General features: G+C 36.8%; 2 protein-coding genes across 3 annotated transcripts; one reads left to right on the forward strand and one right to left on the reverse strand.

Annotated features, from left to right (window-relative positions):
* Positions 1-477: 477 nt before the first annotated feature.
* On the forward strand, positions 478-5,045 carry LOC141758153 (interleukin-21 receptor). Of its 2 annotated transcripts, none has more exons than XM_074619287.1 (8): positions 478-722; positions 1,906-2,035; positions 2,124-2,308; positions 2,434-2,585; positions 3,437-3,614; positions 3,788-3,890; positions 4,009-4,087; positions 4,161-5,045. In XM_074619287.1, the coding sequence occupies exons 1-8, from the start codon at positions 608-610 to the stop codon at positions 4,593-4,595; spliced, it is 1,377 nt and encodes a 458-aa protein (XP_074475388.1). In that variant the 5' UTR covers positions 478-607; the 3' UTR covers positions 4,596-5,045. The 2 variants fall into 2 exon arrangements, with proteins under 2 accessions (XP_074475388.1, XP_074475389.1); XM_074619288.1 differs by having other exon boundaries at positions 714-847.
* Positions 5,042-16,248, reverse strand: ube2ib (ubiquitin-conjugating enzyme E2Ib). Its single transcript, XM_074619289.1, has 7 exons — positions 16,096-16,248; positions 10,727-10,805; positions 10,504-10,587; positions 9,553-9,625; positions 8,192-8,301; positions 7,461-7,540; positions 5,042-5,831 (listed from the first exon to the last, which is right to left on the reverse strand). The coding sequence occupies exons 2-7, from the start codon at positions 10,790-10,792 to the stop codon at positions 5,768-5,770; spliced, it is 477 nt and encodes a 158-aa protein (XP_074475390.1). The 5' UTR covers positions 10,793-10,805; positions 16,096-16,248; the 3' UTR covers positions 5,042-5,767.
* Positions 16,249-18,933: the final 2,685 nt, after the last annotated feature.

Genomic DNA, 18,933 nt, shown 5'->3' on the forward strand with positions numbered 1-18,933 from the left:
AACATAAATTGTATTCTTCGACGTACAGTATGTCTAGCTCAGTGCAACAGCCACAAATATTAAACTAAAATACATTCATGTAAGTTACTTTTGGTTGTTATCCAGTGTGTCAAAGATGTGTTTTGTCAGTTTAGTGCATAAATGAAAACAAGTCTTATCGGCTCATTGATCAAAATGAATCTCACCACATTGCTGTGATGATATGACTATATGTTTGTCAGCTTTGTGCCTGTTCAGAAGGTTAAGTTAGGTGAAGAAATCTGAAGGATGCTGAAAGAATAAAGGTAAAACATTTAGTAAGCATTTTCGATTTTAACCAAATTTCATAAAAAGAACCAAATTAAGTGCGCAGCATGATAGATTATGGGGTTGTGACGCGAGACTCTACGTGTTTGGTTAAACTGTGGCCTTACCCCTTTCACACACTTTCCTTTTACAACTGCTCTCTTAAAAAAGCACATCCTCTCCCACCAGAGACATGTGAGTGATAGCTATCAGCGTGAGCACACTCACTGATGCCTCCCCCTCTCAGTCTTCATTAAAAGCTGATTTAGCGAGAGCTTCAGGGCAGCATGACTTAGTCGAGACCTCTCAGTGCTGAGAGGCGATGTCCGGACCGTCCGGTGTGATGGATCGTTGCTCTCTGCCGAGGCTGAAGCTGCTGATCGTGTTTCTGCTTGTGTCTACCAACATTGTCTGTCTGCACGGAAATCCTACCACAGGTTATGTCTCTACCTGTATCTTCTTTTTTTTTAAATGTGACAGAAAATCACAACAATCAGATTGCTTGGATTGTACGTTCATTTGTAGGCTGCTTGGGACTAAAGCCAAATGAATAACTGTAAATGTAAGATGCTTTAAAAACTAGATATAATACAACATACACACTAAGAGTTAGAATAAATGGCTCAGAGGCTTTGTTATCCCTTTAACTGACTCTGTTGAGGACCTCAGCTACGGTATATTTGACCTTTGACCTTCTGGGAAAAGTCTGCTAAGCTTTCTTATTATAAAGGGGAAAGCGTACTATCTTTTACTAATGTTATAATGAAAGGTTTTTCATTTTACAATAAACCTATATAAAGTAGAAGCTGTTTCAGATGCTGGTGAGTCATTAATGAATGTTGCTGCTTTATACATTTTGCAATAACTAATTAAAGGGTAAGTTCACATTTTTTTCAAGTCTATCCTAAAACAACACTCCCATGCCCATATGGACATTGAAAGCATTATTGGTCGCCGTAATTGTTTCTACTGTCCATACTGGCCTCTTTTTTAAAGAGATTTTAATGGGAAAAGATGGAGGGCTATCCTTTAAGTATGTAGTTTTAAATATTGTAAGTTAAAAAGTTGTTGATTTTTTCAACAACCCATAAAGCGTGCAGTTTAAAATGTTTTTAAGTCATCAGTACTGGTTCTTGGACTGGATGATACGCATAAAAACCTACATAATTAAAAGAAAAACTACAAATACAAAGAGGATGATTCACCAACTAAAGAGATCCTTAACTTAAATGAGGTTAACAAGTGACACGTTGGCTTTGTGTCTATTTGCACCCGGCTGAGAATAGTCACAAGTCAGCTATTTGGCTTTTTACACCCCGTAGTAGTAATAATACAAAGAGCGACAAAATATACACACGGTGTAGGTTGTGGTGGATGAATGGGTCAAACTCAGGACTTTCAAGCCTATTTTTCGCTCAGTTGACTTATTATTTTGTTTTTAAATGATTATTTTCAGGTTTCAGTCAGAGTTTGGTAACGTTCAGGCAATAAAACTACTTGATTAGATTTAGGAAAAATATACATACAGTACATATACACTTTCAGTATCTAATGTGTGCGCGGGTCGGGTGCAAATAGCATTGTTGGCTACTGACACCTGGGCTGCCATATTTTGTTTAGGTGTGAACCATGACCTTCGCTGTGTGAACGACCACCTGTTCACCATCAACTGCTCCCTGAGCATCACACCATCAGAAAACGGCTCAGACATCAACAGCTCCTACTGGCTCATCATAACAAGATATGACGAGTGAGGCTTTTTTTTTACTGACACTTATTAATTACAGATGACTTTAAATGTTTTTGACAATATTGTGATTCATTGCTACTTTGTGCAGCGAGAAGTATGTGTGTATGCTGACTAACAACAATGGGGATTACTACTGCTCCGTTAAACTGCCTGACGACGTGGATTATAAAGACACCTTCTTGGATGCTTTGAAAATCTCGCTTTGTCACGACCAGAACAACGGGTCTGAAAGCTGTGAGGAGCTGGTAGACGAATATGACCCTGATTCGAACAGTAAGAAACTATGTTGGTCTGTTCTCATAACCAGACACAAAGATATATAAGAAAAATACAGATGTCTGCCAATTTAAAAAACCTGCCTTTTGTGTATGACTGTCTTTAATGTGTCCTCTCTTCAGTTACACCCAACGCACCGTGCCGCCTCACAGTCAGCCACAACTCAAGTCAACGCCACTTCACCTGGGAAAGTACCTATAAGGAAATTGACAAATCTTTTGACAAATCCCTGACGTATCAGCTCCAATACTACAAAAGAGGAGACGACCCTAACGTGAGATTCAATGACAAACATACAATGGGTGGGGATAGGAATAACAAATGCTTTTTAGGAACCAGCTCTGGTCTATTATACGCCTGTTTGTGGCAGTTAAAATGTATTGGCAAATGAATAATTGATTAATGTATTAGATCTAAAAAAAACAAACAAACATGGAAATGATGCATTAAAGGATAAAACAGAGGAATTAACAATTTAATAAATTAAAGATGAATGAAAACACTTCATTGAAAAAATACCAAGATACAAAAATAATGAAATCTGGAATAATTTAGTCTATTATTAGACTTTTGCCACAGTGCCAGGGCGTTTGACCCAAACTGCTGTCGATAATTTCACACATTTCAAAGCTCCTAGGTAGGCAAATTTTCCTTTCATGTTTGTTTGTTTTTTTAAATGAGAAACCACCACACTGTGGTTGTCGGCTCAGCGCAGCAACAGTCTGTGGGTGATGGGAATATGTGACTTTATATGACCCCCGGTCTTTTCCACCGCACACATGTTTAACTAAGAACATAGTGTCCCTGTTAGCTTTTAAGGCTGCTGGGGGTCAGGTAAAATACCAGAGCGCTGAACCTGGTACAGCGAAATTTGTATTAAACTCATCAGTACACTATTTTATATCACAAAGGACAGTCAAAATTAAAATTGGTAATACATAAAGCAATTGAGAAATTGTAACCATCAATGTCTTTGTAGTAACATTATTAAATAATCTACCCATCTATCAGCACTTTTCTGTGAACTAATAAATTGATTTGCTGATTTTGGCACAAATGGGCCGCCATACAGGACATTTCTCTCCTTTACAAAGTTTTACATACAACCCTGTTTATTTATTTCAGGTGCCATTGCATATAATGCACACCACTGTCATAAATTACTCTGTGGATGATGAGGTATTTGCACCAGACACGAAGTACGCTGCCAGAGTACGCACCGGTCCAGATCAGGTTAAATACCATGGACAGTGGAGTGACTGGTCTTCTGAGGTTTACTGGAAGACAGAGTCAGCTGTGAATGGTGAGTCTCTTTCAAACAATCAGCTGATCTAAGCTTAGTGAAGATGATCTTCATATTAAAAGGCAACTTGTTGAGAAAGCAGCTGCTGTAAATTTGTTGATTAAAAATTCCCCATTGTGTCAAGCCTACAATTTAGCTGTTTTTATTTGTTTCTACTGCATGTTGGTCCATAGATCAAGATCGAAACACATTTGTTTCTGGACTGGCTAAGGTGATCATCTCCGTATGTGTGTCCGTGCCAATTGCCTTACTTGTCTGCTACGCTCCAGTTAAAAAGTAAGGTCCTCCTCCAACTTTTGATTCCTTAGTAAATGCCAAATCATGGTATAACAAATGCCATTTCTTACAACCAATAAACACTAAATATTTTCTTTATATTCCTCACATTTAAAAGGTGGAGGCAGAGCGCCTTCATCCCAACCCCAGCACCCTATTTCCACACCCTGTACAGTGACTGCCAGGGAGACTTCAAGGTAAGCTTGTCACATAAAATACTGACAATTATCTCGTAGTACTGTCAACTAAATGTGAATGTGATGATTATAGAGCTGGGTGGTTCCGCAAGAGAACACGGCAGACATGCTGAAGGCAGAGGAAACGCTCCAAATTGACACGCTGACCAAGTGTGCCGTCGTCGAGGAGGAGGAAGAGGGTCAGCCCCACTTCATGGCGGGCAGATCATACAGCAACATAACCGACCCAGGCTGTGACGATTCCCTCCTGGGCATCCCGTACGCCGTGTGCACCATGGCTCCGCTGTCATCTCCAGGGAGCTCACTCCAGAGTCTGACCCTCAGCTCGCAGCCAGGGAGCCCTGATGAAGGAGACTCCGGGTGCTGGCTGGAGAGGGACCCTCCCTGGTACTGCAACGAGTACTGCACCCTGAGCGGCTTCCAGCAGTGTCCAGTCCCAGCAGAGCACCAGTCAACAAAACCCTGCCCAACAGGGATCATCAGAGTGGAGGCCTTCACTGAAGCATAATGTGTAGTAAATGCACAGTAAAATAGTGTGAAGTTGAACTTTAATGTTGGAATTAAAAGTTCAACGACACACATTTACACCGTGAAATGTATTGCGTCAAAATACTCCAACTGCTTCGAGCTTAAAATAAATAAAATTTATTTGCCTTTTGTGTATGATTGCCATAAAATGACATGATAAAATAAAAGTAAATACTTCGTTTTCACAGTACAGAAATATTTGGCCATTTATATAACGTTATTTAGTGTATATCTGTAAAATTTTTCCACAGCATTAGGCATGATGTAGATATTAAATATTATTGCATGCTTGCATCAAATAAGTAAATTGTGTTAAGGAACTTAAAATAAATGGATTTTGACTTTGTTATAATAGTTTTGCCGTGTCTCTGAAACCTTAAGAGGTTAACTTGCTGTATATTTGAATCATCTAATAAAACAAAATGCTAAAGTTTTGTAGAAAGTTTTATTTACGCCAACACATACATGAACAAAGCACCATATAACCTTAAAGTCTGATACAGAAGTAAGCCTACCTGCCTCAGTCATCATGGCCATTTTTATTTATTTCATAGCAAACACTCTGAATAACAAAAAGACAGCCAAGGCAGCAGATTCTATCATATATTACAGCATGCTGAATAGAAAACCTGGGAAAGAGAATTAGACAGAGCCATCTAGAGACACTAGTGAGATACAACAGTATAAAAGTGCCATTCATTATACAGCAGTTGAAATACTGACAATGAAATAAGCTAATTTTACATTAAATTTATGGAAAATAAAAGGGGGGAAACATAAAAAGGAATAGACCCTGTGAAAGAGCAATATAAAACAAAAAGACATTTCCTTCCTTGAACATTGATGACAGCCAGCTTGCATGGAGTTGATGAAACTGGTACCGAGCTGTGTCCCTTGCACCACATAAGACAATTAATGTTTAAAAAGAAATGACCAGGGTGCTGAAGCACCCATCCCCTCCCAGCATTATGCGCCAACTGGCAATTAAGAACAAAAAAAATGATAGGTCGGATGGCACAGAATGTGTGGAGTTTAAATAGAAGTCTTTAAGCAAGTCCTGATGTGAGAGGAGCACATTCATTGAGAGACTGAGCGGGGAGGTGATTCTTGTTAAACCCATTCCTTCTGCCACAGCGGAGCAAGTCTTCGCCCTTACGAGGGGGAGAATTTTTTGGCTTGTGCTCGAACTCTTTTTTCATATTCTACTCTGTTTTGGCTGCAAAGGGGTTAAAAAAATAGCAGTTACCATGGTGCTCTGATTGTCAAATCAGAAACAGGCATTTCCAAACCATTATAAAAAAAAAATAAAAAAATAATAATTTGACCAATAAGACAAAAGTAGAGAATTCAGGAATCCTCTCAGATCTCTTCTGTTAGATTTGTCAGGTTGTAAAGCTGGAAACTCGTTACAGGTTTTAAACAGAATCCCCTGAAAGATCATTTTAATCTTAAAGTTAAAAACCATCATCTTCAGGATTCAGCAGTTCCGTAGTTTTTTTGATTTTTTTTTTTTTTTTACGTGAAGCAAACAAAGCAATCAACCACTTCATTGTTAAAATTTGGATTAAAGCTATGCAACATTTTTTATTCATTCAGATAAAACACATCCAAACCTCTAGTAGGCACACACATGCACACATATATTTTTATACTTCCGGACTGCCTCTTCAGGTTAGGGCTGAACAATATTAGGAAAAAAATTATGCAATTTTTTTTCTTTCTGCAATGTATAATGCAATATGAAAAAAATACTTTTTTGCTGTGTCATCACCATTACTATCTATACAACCAATGTGTTTATGATTAAATTGTTCACAAGAGCACAAATTGTTTATCCAGCCTCTTAATTTTTTAAACAAAATTTAGTGTCACACCCACAAAGCATGGTTAAGACACAGAGTCCATGTTTCAACTCCGTGAAGAGGACCAGCTCCTTATGTAGATATGAAGGGCTCATTATAAGCCAACGAAAACACGATTCTAAGTCTCAGATGATTATAGACATAAATAGTTGTGAATATTATATTCCATTTCAGCCATTAGAGTATCCTAAATCCTATACACTGAACAATTATGGTCCACAGCCCCGGGAAGCGAGCTCTGGGCGAGGGGTGCTTTAAAGCTCACGGTCGGAGCTGTGAACCACCTTCACCCCAGTCCTTTCCAAGCCGACCTACTATGGCCGGCCGTGGTGCAAATGGAGGAAGTGTGCCTGACGAGGGCCAGCCAGCACCAGGGAGAGGATCCTCCCACACCGAGCGGCCAGAGCGGCCAATTCTGACCGGCCGTGTTGAATCTCCCAAGCAGACTATCAACTTTAACAGATGTTGTGGCTTTTTGTGTTACGTCAGCCAAGATGCTCATTGGCAATAGGAGAGTGCTTTAATGAGTGATGAGTGTTGGGGTGTGAGGTGGGAGAGTGGCTCCCAAGAGTATAATTTCGACCTCAAGGTCTTGCAGTGTTGCTTTTGGAACAGAAACTTTAGAAAGTCTCTCTCCTTTGGCTTGCACTACAACAACCATTTAATTTGTCATGAGCTCAATTTATTTTGGAGGCACAGAGTTGACAATACTGATGTATTAGTTAAGAGAACAATAAAGAAGTCCTCCATTCCTATTGTAGCACTACAAATTCCACTGTGCTGTTGCAGTGCAAGTAAAACTCAACAGGTTGAACTTAGAATCAGATTTTGGTATTGTATATAGGAGATCAATTATTGACTTCTTATTTCTTTAACCTTTTTCAGACACACACACACACACACACACACGTTACTTTATAAATCATCTAGTATTTTCACATTTCAGTGTAACAGTTAAAAAGATTAAATCTAATGTCACTCACCAGTAGATTGTGTAAGCCTCTGCTTGGGCTGGATCCTGGATATTTGGTTCATTTAGGAGTTCCTGGATACCTAATAAGATCTGTAGGATAGATGAGACAAAATTGTTTTTAAAATGAGCAATTCATCCGTTTTGCTGCTTATAATAATATTTGTTAGTAAACTAAAGTTCACGGTCAGTTGCATGAACTCTGCATGCAATGTTTAATATGGTTTAGGCTAGATCTCCCTGAATGATTCAAAAACTTGTGTCCCTGATTTCCCAGCTGAGTCAATAAAAATAGACTAATTAGCTTATCAAATTAAAAATAATGTTTCATTATCTCGGCAAAGGAGGTTATGTTTGGTTTATTTGTCAGCAGGACTACGGGAAAAACCACTGGCCTGATTTTAATGAAACTTGGAAGGGTGAAACATGGGAAGAACCCGTTACAATTCGGAGCAGATCCGAATCACGGGGCCGATACACGTATTATTTTCCACTCATGGTAACGGCCTTGGCGGAGGTCTGTGCTCACCCAGTGCCCTTGTAGTTTTATATCTTTCAAGTTGAATCAGAAACCTTAAACTTAATTAACCAGATCCAATCTTTTTCAAGTTTAAAGATAACTGAAAATATCCACATAGCCACTGATTTTGGCCTTGCAAATTGATTTTTAGATAAAATTAAAGATATATATTCAGATACAGAGAAGCCCTATAATGTAAATGAGCTATGAATGTCAATCCAAACCTGCTTTATTGTGATGGCTGGTCTCCAGTCCTTGTCCTCCTCTAGAATAGATAGGCATACTGTGCCTGATGGATACACATTTGGGTGAAAGAGCGGAGGCTCAAATTTACCTGAAAACACAAGAAAAATGTTAAGTGCACTTATGTTTCGGATCCATTACAAATGTCAGACGAGATGAACAAATTCCACAAATGTCACCAGGCTTTTTCCACAGAATACACTGAAAGAGCCGTTCCGCTAAAAGGCAGCATCTTCTGTTGCCTGATGTTATTTTAATGTGACATTCAGACGACACCACCCGTTGCTGGATATTAGAAACATCGCACAATGCCTGGACGTTGTTTGTGACCCATATCGCTAATGTAAGGATTTGGGTCACACAGCAGGCCGGTATTGTACTCTAGGCAAAGTGTTTTTATGTTTTGAGTTGTCTGTCACAACCGGTTTAGCACCATGGATTTATCAGCTTTCAAATCATTACTGGCAAACGTTATGTGCAATTCTGTAAAATGAACAGTAAAGGATGCATGTGTGAAAGCACCCACTGGTTGAGGCCCACCAGTTAACCTCCAAAATCATCTTATTAACAGCAAAGAATGGATACAATTACTATGACATTGCTTTTAGATCATCTTCAGCAGCCTTTGCTGAGTATAGAAGTAATTAACAAGCCTTCATACACAAATGATGGTGTGGGAAAAACATGTGTTTGCTACTGCTGTGAACCGATCACAACCAAGGTGTCAAGCAGGTGCTCGGCTTTAGTGAGAAAGCTTAAACAGGAGTTACTATCTTAACTACAGAGTTACCTTAAGATTACTAGAGTAACCCTTTAGCAGACTCTGATGATATTAGCCCTTAGCTATAAATGATGCTCTTCTTCATTACAAGGATACTTCAACTTGTTGGAAGAGATGTATAATCCAGTTTAGCCAAGTGGCAATTCAATGACCAGATGTCTTATTAGGCCATCGCAGAGAGTGTTAAGAATTGATGCACTGGTAGGGACAATATGGAGGCACGTTGCCCCTCTGTGTTGACCTCATCTTGGCCATTTAAAACATTTTCATTAACTTATTCCAATTGTCAGTTTGCCGTCAAACAAGCCAGACTGTTACTCCTGCCAGTGTCAGGATAGAAAGTATGCCCTATAACGCAAAATACCCTCGAAGTAAGACTATGGTGTGCACCTGGCTTTACATTCTAGATGAAGTGTTTTTCTGTGCAGTGCTGCTGTCCATCTACAGACTGCATAATGCAGATTCATAACAAGCATCTGCTACAACATAATAACAGAGTGTGAGGTAATCACAATAACAGTTTGTGTTTACGCCGAGCACAGGTCAGACACAGTAACTCACATTTTGGAGGCGAAGAAGGATAGTCATCCTTGAACAACATGCGCAGTTTGAACAGGCCTCCTTCCCACGGAGTCTGAGGAGATACACAACCTTTAGATTTCATATTCACACTAGTTTACACCAAAAATGACTCTTAAAACATTGTTATTATTGCCAAATTCATTTTAAAAAAGCAGGTTTCAGGCTTGTGCTTGAAAATCTGTCTGGACCCTCCAGTTGGGATTCACTACATATGCTGGCACAATAGGAAATGCAAGACATACCTCCATACTTGTATTATGTAATATAAATTTGTTTAAAACCATACACCCGCTACAGAAATGTCGTTGAGTGATTTTACGTGGACATGAATATGACACATGAGTAACCTTATCCCAATTTTGATCATATTTGGGATATGATGTTTACATGAGCACACAGAAATTTGGTTGTTCATTTCCCTGCATACATGACACACATTAGTATCCCAGTTTTGTCATTCTATTTGCACATGTTCCTATTTTGTTTACATTTTACATGGTGTCCTGTAACCTGCAGCTGCCCACTACACACTTGAATAGGTCAGCATTTCGATGCTTTCGCTGCCTCCATTGTTTGTATTTTCTGTTGCGTCACTTGTAAGTAGTCGGCAGCACTCAGAAACCAGGATACGGTGTATACAGTGCATGCAACAGTATCACGCTTGCTTTTGGATTACTCCAGCTAGCATATTCGGGATTCTCATTAACGGATATAAGGGCTTATCCAAGTTTCTGAAAATGGGATATGGTTGTTTACATGCTCAAACACCAAAAACGGGATCCTTCAAAAAACCTGATCATAACTGGGATACTCATGTCCATGTAAACACACTCAGTTTTATAAAGCTTGCAGTGTTTTAGCAGTTTTAGCATTTAGCAGTGGTTGCTATGTAAGGTAAATAAAATTCTGTTTTCAAAGAGACTACATTACCCCTTTCTTGCCAGGAATAGCACATTCCCAATTCATGAGATTCATGGTTCCATCTGGATTTTTTGTTGGTACAGCAACAAATCCCTGAAAAATTGGAGAAACAGGAGAGAGCAAACAGTTACGTCATCGGTGTTTACCAGAGGACTTGACGCCATCTAATGAAAGCACAAACAGACCCTCACAGTGGAGCCAGAACAGGTGCATCTCATAAGACACTACTTACAAAAGGATGGTCCTTACGCCATGCCTTGCGCTCCTGGGCAAGCCGGCTCAATGCAATGCCTGACATGATTCGTGGACTCCTGCAATGAAAGAGAAAGTAAAGTCAATTATATGAAACTAGTGTTGTCATCGATACTGAATGTACGAAATGGTTTCAATAGTCATTTTCCGCAGTATCGATACATGGGTACCAGCTGCACTTTCTGCTCTCTCTTCTCTCCGACAGCAAGTTGAGACACTGCTATTAATCATTATTTAGATTCTTAAAAATCTAAAATTGTATTCCCTCAATGTTGTGTCCATTTTTGCCAGTGGTATCGAAAATCAATATTTTTCAAGATATTGAAACGAAGTTAGAAAGTCTTGTATCGTGACAACACTATATGAAACCATTCCTAACCAGATCAGGGAATTCACAAGTCCTAGACTCTGTGGCGGTCATTGCCTTAAAAAGTTGAACTGACCTTGTTCTCATTGTTTTTAGAAACTGACATGATTGTCAATTAAGCCATTTATAAAGCATAAAAGCCAAGAGGATGCAAGGATTTGGTGCGTTTCTCTGCTTTATATCAGTGTAAATTAAACATAGTTGGACCGAGAAAACAAACAATTTAATAAAAGCAAGACAATTTGGTTTGTATAAAGCTTCTCAGATATAAGGGGTTTGGCTCTTTCTACATGATTATGTGATTCTAGTTGTGTAAAAAGAATTGCTAATAGAGGCAAGTAAGCTCCTACCTTCTGTAACGTGATCTAAAGTAGTAACCAGGGTCTAAAATTAAGTTTTTTCCTCACGTGCCACTGTGGCAGGTCACTGAACATTTCTACTAGCCACACAACTGTTTTGTCTGCCACTTCTGAAGTCTATGTAGAACGCTTTAGAATCGTAAACACTAGGACTGTGTATTGGCAAGAATCTGACGATAAGATACGTATCACGATACAGGGGTTACGATGCAATATATTGCGATACTGTAAGTAAGGCGATATATTGCGATTTCTTTTTTTAAATCAAATTTTAGGAAAACTCTCATAGTATAAATATAACACTGCTATATGCATACAATTTTCTTTTCTTTTATTCGGATCTCCATTAGCTGTGGCTGAAGCCCAGCTATTCTTCCTGGAGTCCACTTATGAATCACTTTGAACTGTTTTAGGCTGCATTTCAGTACACAATCACATTACAATCTTTACCAACAATGACCACAACATAAAAAGCGACAGCAACAAAACAACAATATTCAAGACACAACCCAACACAGGACCTACTGTAGATTCAAGGTAATACTATTCACAGAGTATAGAGGTAAATATGATTCATTAGTGGTTGGACCATAGCATATTATATGTCAAAATACAAAAACAGAACAAGCAACAACTTCTTTTACCATAAATATTATGTTCAACAAATCTTTCATCAGTCTTACAGTAATGTGTTTTAAAGTATCGTATGTCTAGGTATTAATCTTGCCTCTAGGTGGAGGCTTCAGATAAGCCCAGTGGTTTTTTTGCCTCTTCCTGCACTGTATATTATACATTAATTTCTTTGTTATGTTGTATAGTCTTAAATTCTTCAAAACCAATAAACAATTAAACAAAAATCTCTATAGCAACGGTGCTTTGGAGGTATAATGAGAACAAGGCAAAGAAACAAAACTGCCCACACAGCATTTAAGTTTATAACAGTGGAGTTGTACTCTCATCATTGAAATCCCCTAGATACAATTATGGTTACATACTCAAATCCCTGACTATTTTTAATTTAGGAATTGCATTTTAAAACTAATATTTCTAAATATAAGGAAAACCTGTCTGCCATGGTGGCAGGTGACCTGAACGTTTTACCTGCCACAGCCAACATTTACCCTGTTATTTGGCAGGTGCCAATTTCATTCCCTGGTAGTAACCTTACAGTATTAGAAATTGAAAACCTGACATTATCCATGTAGTGAGCTCCAATGATTGGGGTACAGTTACCAGGACTGTAGGCTGTCCTGTCTAAATTAAGGTGTTTTAATCATTTAAATCACCTAGATACAATTACATACTCAACCCATGAAAGTTGTGACTGTCCTTATTTTTACTAACTTATCTTTTTTTACAGAGGTGCCTAACCACAATGGTGTTTGACAGTCAGCCTCAAAGTTAATTAGGACCTCTAATTAAGACCCTTCATTGGAATATCTAATGATCTTTATAGCAACGGTGCTTTGGAGGTGTAATGAGAAGGAGGCAAAGAAAAACAAAATTACAAACTGCCCACACAGCATTTAAGTTTATAACAGTGGAGTTGTACTCTATTTAATGGCCAACTTAAGGCGTTATGTTCAACAATCTTTCATCAGTCTCTGTGTCTGCGGATATTTAGCTAACATCAAATCATAAAAGGTTTAATGTTTGGTAAATACAAAGTCACGTTAATACTTATGGTAAAAGAAGTTGTTTCTTGTTCCGTCTTTGTATTCTGACATATAATATGCTATGGTCCAACCACTAATGAATCATTTACCTCTGTACTCTGTGAATAGTATTAACTTGAACCTATAGGTCCTGTGTTGTGTGTTGGGTTGTGTCTTGAATATTGTTGCTGTTGCTTTTGATGTTGTGGTCATTGTTGGTAAAGATTGTAATGTGATTATGTACTGAAATGTAGCCTAAAACAGTTCAAAGTGATTTTAAGTGGACTCCAGAAAAGAATAGCTGGGCTTCAGCCACAGCTAATGGAGATCCGAATAAAAGATTAAAAAGAAAATGATCTCTATAGCAACGGTGCTCTGGAGGTATAATGAAAACGAGGCAAAGAAAAACAAAACTACAAACTGCCCACACAGCATTTAAGTTTATAACAGTGGAGTTGTACTCTATATAATTTGCCAACTTAAGAGGGTTATGTTCAACAATCTTTCATCAGTCTTACAGTAATGTGTTTAAAAGTATTGTATGTCTGGTATGCTAAGTTACCAGGACCCCTGTCTAAATTTTAATCATTTAAAATCACCTATATACAATTATGGTTACATACTCAGCCCATCCATGGTGCATCGTGAAAGTTGTGTGACTGTCCTCACTTTTACTAACTTGTCTTTTTTTACAGAGGTGCCTAATTACCTCTAATTAAGACCCTTCTTTGGAATATCTAATGATCTCTGATTGTCCCAATTGTTTGTTATCACTATTATGTAGTCATATTATTTCTTTATATTAATCTTGTCTCTATAGGTGGAGGCTTCAGATAAGCCCAGTGTTTTTTTTTGCCTCTTCCTGCACTGTATAATATTCATTTATTTTTTTGTTATGTTGTATAGTCTTAAATTGTGCAAAACAAAAACAAAATCTCTATAGCAACGGTGCTTTGGAGGTAACTGCCCACACAGCATTTACGTTTATAACAGTGGAGTTGTACTCTATATATAAAGGCCAACTTAAGAGGGTTATGTTCAACAATATTTCATCAGTTTTACAGTAAATACGTGTTAAAGTATCGTTTTAAACCAACATGTCTAGGTAGTAAGTGGACTCCAGGAAAAATAGCTGGGCTTCAGCCACAGCTAATGGAGATCCGAATAAAAGAAAAGAAAAGGAAAAAGAAAGGAAAAACGCCTTAAGTTAGACATTAAATAGAGTACAACTCCACTGTTATAAACTTAACTGCTGTGTTGGCAGTTTGTAGTTATGTTTTTCTTTGCCTTGTTCTCATTATACCTCCAAAGCACCGTTGCTATAGAGATTTTTGTATATTTGTTTTGCACAATTTAAGACTATACAACATAACAAAATAATTAATTAATAATATACAGTGCAGGAAGAGGCAAAAAAACACTGGGCTTATCTGAAGCCTCCACCTAGAGATAAGATTAATATAAAGAAATAATATGACTACATAATAGTGATAAACAATTAGGACAATTAGAGATCATTAGATATTCCAATGAAGGGTCTTAATTAGAGGTCCTAATTGACTTTGAGGCTGACTGGCAAACACCATTGTGGTTAGGCACCTCTGTAAGGCAAGGCACGTTTATTTATATAGCACATTTCATACACAAAGGCAATTCAAAGTGCTTTACATATATAAAAGCAAGATAAAAGAGCACAAAGTGTAAAAAAAAAAAAAGATAAGTTAGTACAAGTGAGGACAGTCACACAACTTTCATGGGTTGAGTATGTAACCATGATTGTATCTAGGTGATTTTAAATGATTATGTGTGTAGGAAGTCTGGGTAACTTAGCATACAATACTTTAAAACACATTACTGTAAAACTGATGAAAGATTGTTGAACATAACCCTCTTAAGTTGGCCTTTATATAGAGTACAACTCCAATGTTATAAACTTAAATGCTGTGTGGGCAGTTACCTGCAAAGCACCGTTGCTATAGAGATTTTTGTTTTGCACAATAAGACTATACAACATAACAACAATAAAGGAATATAAAGTGCAAGAAGGGACAAAAAAACAAAACACTGAGCTTATCTGAAGCCTCCACCTAGAGACAAGATTAATATAGAGAAATAATATGACTACATAATAGAGATAAGAAGCAATTAGGACAGTCAGAGATCATTAGATATTCCAATGAAGGGTCTTAATAGATAAAGATCACTATGGCAACGGTGCTTTGGAGGTATAATGAAAACCAGGCAAAGAGAAACAAAACTACAAACTGCCCACACAGCATTTAAGTTCACAACAGTGGAGTTGTACTCTATAATTAACCAACTTAAGAGGGTTATGTTCAACAATCTGTCACCAGTTTGACAGTAAATGTGTGTTAAAGTATCGTTTTAACCCAACATGTCTAGGTACTAGCTAAAGGGGCTAGCTTAGTTAGCTACATGTCTACAGTAAAACGACTTTCATTTGTGTTACATTTAAAAGCTCCTGGAAATTAAACCATCAACTGTTTATTTATTATTATTATTCATAGCTTTACTGTACACTTCCTTGTCAACGCAAATGTCAACAAACTAAACCCTAAAAGCTCTCTGATTAGCCGGTTAGCTCGCTAAGCTAACTCATGTGCGCCAGTCTCCTGCTGCGCTGCTGCTGCTGTTTAGCGTCAGACAGACACACGGCCCTGATGCAGCACTAAAATGCGCAATTGCACTTGATTTGAACACAATTTTTGGATGACAGAAGCCTTTCTTCTAACGCTTAATAGTGTCTAATGTGGACTAGCTAACTATGATGTGAAATATCCTCCAGGAATAAACAATATCGTTAAAGATAGGGGACAAAGAGGCTAAAAAAAAGGCGCACATTTCGTGCGTTACAAAACTAAGCGAAAATGGCGCAAACTGGAGCGGGTTAAAATAATCATAATACACGATTAAATGAAGGCGTTTGTTAGTCGAGATGTGCTCCTACCTTTCAGTGTGGCTGCCCTGGCTCTAGTAGTTAGGATGAAATGAATTAAAGGTGCTCAAATCCTGTTAAACGTTGTAAAGTTTCCCTCCTGAAAAACCCTCCGCTCCGACTCAAGAGAAGACACAGAGACAGCGGAGCGAGACAGTCATCCCTCCGTTACTTCCGGCTTCGCTTAAATACCCCCTAGAGCAGGGGTCAGCAACCTTTACTATCTAAAGACACATTTTAGGGAATAAATAAATAATAAATCTGTCTGGAGACACAAAACATTTGAGTTTTGTGATGAAGGTAACACAGTTTATAGTCTAAGTATATAATATGTAAGTCTGATGCAGTGAGGGCCAAAGAGCAAATGTACTACGGAGTATTAGGGCCACATTGAGGGAAAAAACATCTGAGATTTACAGAATAAAGGTCGTAATATTATGAGAAAAAAGTTGTAACATTTCGAGGAAAAAAGGTGGTAATATTACGAGAATAAAGTCATAATATTACGCGAAAAACGTTGTGATATTACGAGAATAAAGTTGTGATATTACAAGAAAAAAGTTGCTATATAACGAGAATAAAGTCGTGATATAACGAGAATAAAGTCGTGATATTACAAGAAAAAAGTTGTAATATTACGAGAAAAAATCATGATATTACAAGAAAAAAGTTGTGATATTATGAGAAAAAAGTCATGATATTACGAGAATAAAGTTGTAATATTACGAGAAAAAAGTTGTGATATTACGAGAATAAAGTCGTAATATTAGGAGAATAAAGTCATAATATTATGAGAAAAAAAGTCGTAATATTACGAGAATAAAGTCATAACTTTACCAGAATAAAGTTGTAATATTACAAGAAAAAAGTCGTGATATTACGAGAATAAAGTCGTAATATTATGAGAATAAAGTCATAACTTTACCAGAAAAAAAGTCGTAATATTACGAGAATAAAGTCATAATACTATGAGAAAAAAAGTCGTAATATTATGAGAATAAAGTCATAACATTACGAGAAAAAAGTCGCAATGTCACGAGAATAAAGTCATAACTTTACGAGAAAAAAGTCCGTAATATTACGAGAATAAAGTCATAACTTTATGAGAAAAAAAGTCGTAATATTATGAAAATAAAGTCATGACTTTACGAGAAAAAAAGTCGTAATATAACGAGAATAAAGTCATGACTTTACAAGAATAAAGTCATAATATTACGAGAATAAAGTCATAACATTACGAGAAAAAAGTCGCAATGTCACGAGAATAAAGTCATAACTTTACGAGAAAAAAGTCCGTAATATTACGAGAATAAAGTCATAACTTTATGAGAAAAAGTCGTAATATTATGAAAATAAAGTCATGACTTTACGAGAAAAAAAGTCGTAATATAACGAGAATAAAGTCATGACTTTACAAGAATAAAGTCATAATATTACGAGAATAAAGTCATAATATTATGAGAAAAAAAGTCGTAATATTACGAGAATAAAGTCATAACTTTACCAGAATAAAGTTGTAATATTACGAGAAAAAAGTCGTGATATTACGAGAATAAAGTCGTAATATTATGAGAAAAAAGTCGTAATATTACGAGAATAAAGTCATAATACTATGAGAAAAAAAGTCGTAATATTATGAGAATAAAGTCATAACATTACGAGAAAAAAGTCGCAATGTCACGAGAATAAAGTCATAACTTTACGAGAAAAAAGTCTGTAATATTACGAGAATAAAGTCATAACTTTATGAGAAAAAAAGTCGTAATATTATGAAAATAAAGTCATGACTTTACGAGAAAAAAAGTCGTAATATAACGAGAATAAAGTCATGACTTTACAAGAATAAAGTCATAATATTACGAGAATAAAGTCATAATATTACGAGAAAAAAAGAAAATAACCCGTAAAATTACTACTTTTTAATATTATGACTTTATGCTCATAATATTATGACTTTATTCTCGAAATCTCAGATTTATTTTTTTCCTCAATGTGGCCCTAATACTCCGTCGTACCGTTATACCATAGACCTACAACAATGATAAATAAAAATTAAAATGTAAACAAAAAAACAGTTATTAATTTCCATGTTTATAAATCCACAGGGAGCCACTGGAGAGGAGCTGAAGAGGCACATCTGGCTCCGGAGCTGCAGGTTGCTTAGAGACCCTTGTTGTAGGTAGATCAGGCTGCGTGTTTATCTTTTGCGTTTTTTGAGTGTACCTTTTTCTTTTCTTTTTTTTCCTTTATTTGGTTTCACTCACACATTTACTACATAAACACACTTAATTAGATACAAATATGAATAGAACCAACTTTTCCACTTTTTACAATAAAATTATAGAACACACAAACAGAACATGGGGTGCTTTTCATGTGAAATAAGATCAAATAAATAATATTAATTAAAAAAAAATTACATTTAGAAAAAAATAAAAATTAAATAAAAATCCAAATGTCCTCAAATTTAGTTTCTTGAAGCCTCATTGAGAAAGTATTTCTTTCCATTACAAATATTTCATAAATTACATCATACCAGTTCTCTGATGACGGGGTATCTGGTTTAAGCCGTTTCTTAGTAATTGCTTTTCTAGCAGCTACACTCAATATTCCACATAAGTATTTTTGTTTTAATATTTGTAGATGTTGAAAGTAGAAGACCAAACAAGAAACTATGTTTGTACCAAATATAGTAACTAATTCTGTGTAAATCTTACACAAAAATAATTTACTTTTGGACTGGCCCCAAACAGGTGATAGTGGTTATCTAGTTCCTCCAGCAGTTGGAAGAGCCTGAGTGATGAGACTTCTGAGCAGGTGTAATAAAAGATCTACTAACAGTCTTCCAGC

Source organism: Sebastes fasciatus, chromosome 20 (assembly GCF_043250625.1).
Source record: "Sebastes fasciatus isolate fSebFas1 chromosome 20, fSebFas1.pri, whole genome shotgun sequence".
NCBI lineage: Eukaryota > Metazoa > Chordata > Actinopteri > Perciformes > Sebastidae > Sebastes > Sebastes fasciatus.

Excerpts from the sequence above, each read along its gene's own strand:
- LOC141758153 (XM_074619287.1), top strand. The coding sequence starts at position 608 with ATGTCCGGACCGTCCGGTGTGATGGATCGTTGCTCTCTGCCGAGGCTG. Across the intron at positions 3,615-3,787 it reads GACAGAGTCAGCTGTGAATG|ATCAAGATCGAAACACATTT; the intron begins GTGAGTCTCTTT and ends GTTGGTCCATAG. Across the intron at positions 4,088-4,160 it reads ACTGCCAGGGAGACTTCAAG|AGCTGGGTGGTTCCGCAAGA; the intron begins GTAAGCTTGTCA and ends TGATGATTATAG.
- ube2ib (XM_074619289.1), bottom strand. The coding sequence starts at position 10,792 with ATGTCAGGCATTGCATTGAGCCGGCTTGCCCAGGAGCGCAAGGCATGG. Across the intron at positions 8,302-9,552 it reads TCCTTCTTCGCCTCCAAAAT|GTAAATTTGAGCCTCCGCTC; the intron begins GTGAGTTACTGT and ends TTGTGTTTTCAG. Across the intron at positions 5,832-7,460 it reads GAGGCTTACACAATCTACTG|CCAAAACAGAGTAGAATATG; the intron begins GTGAGTGACATT and ends ACCCCTTTGCAG.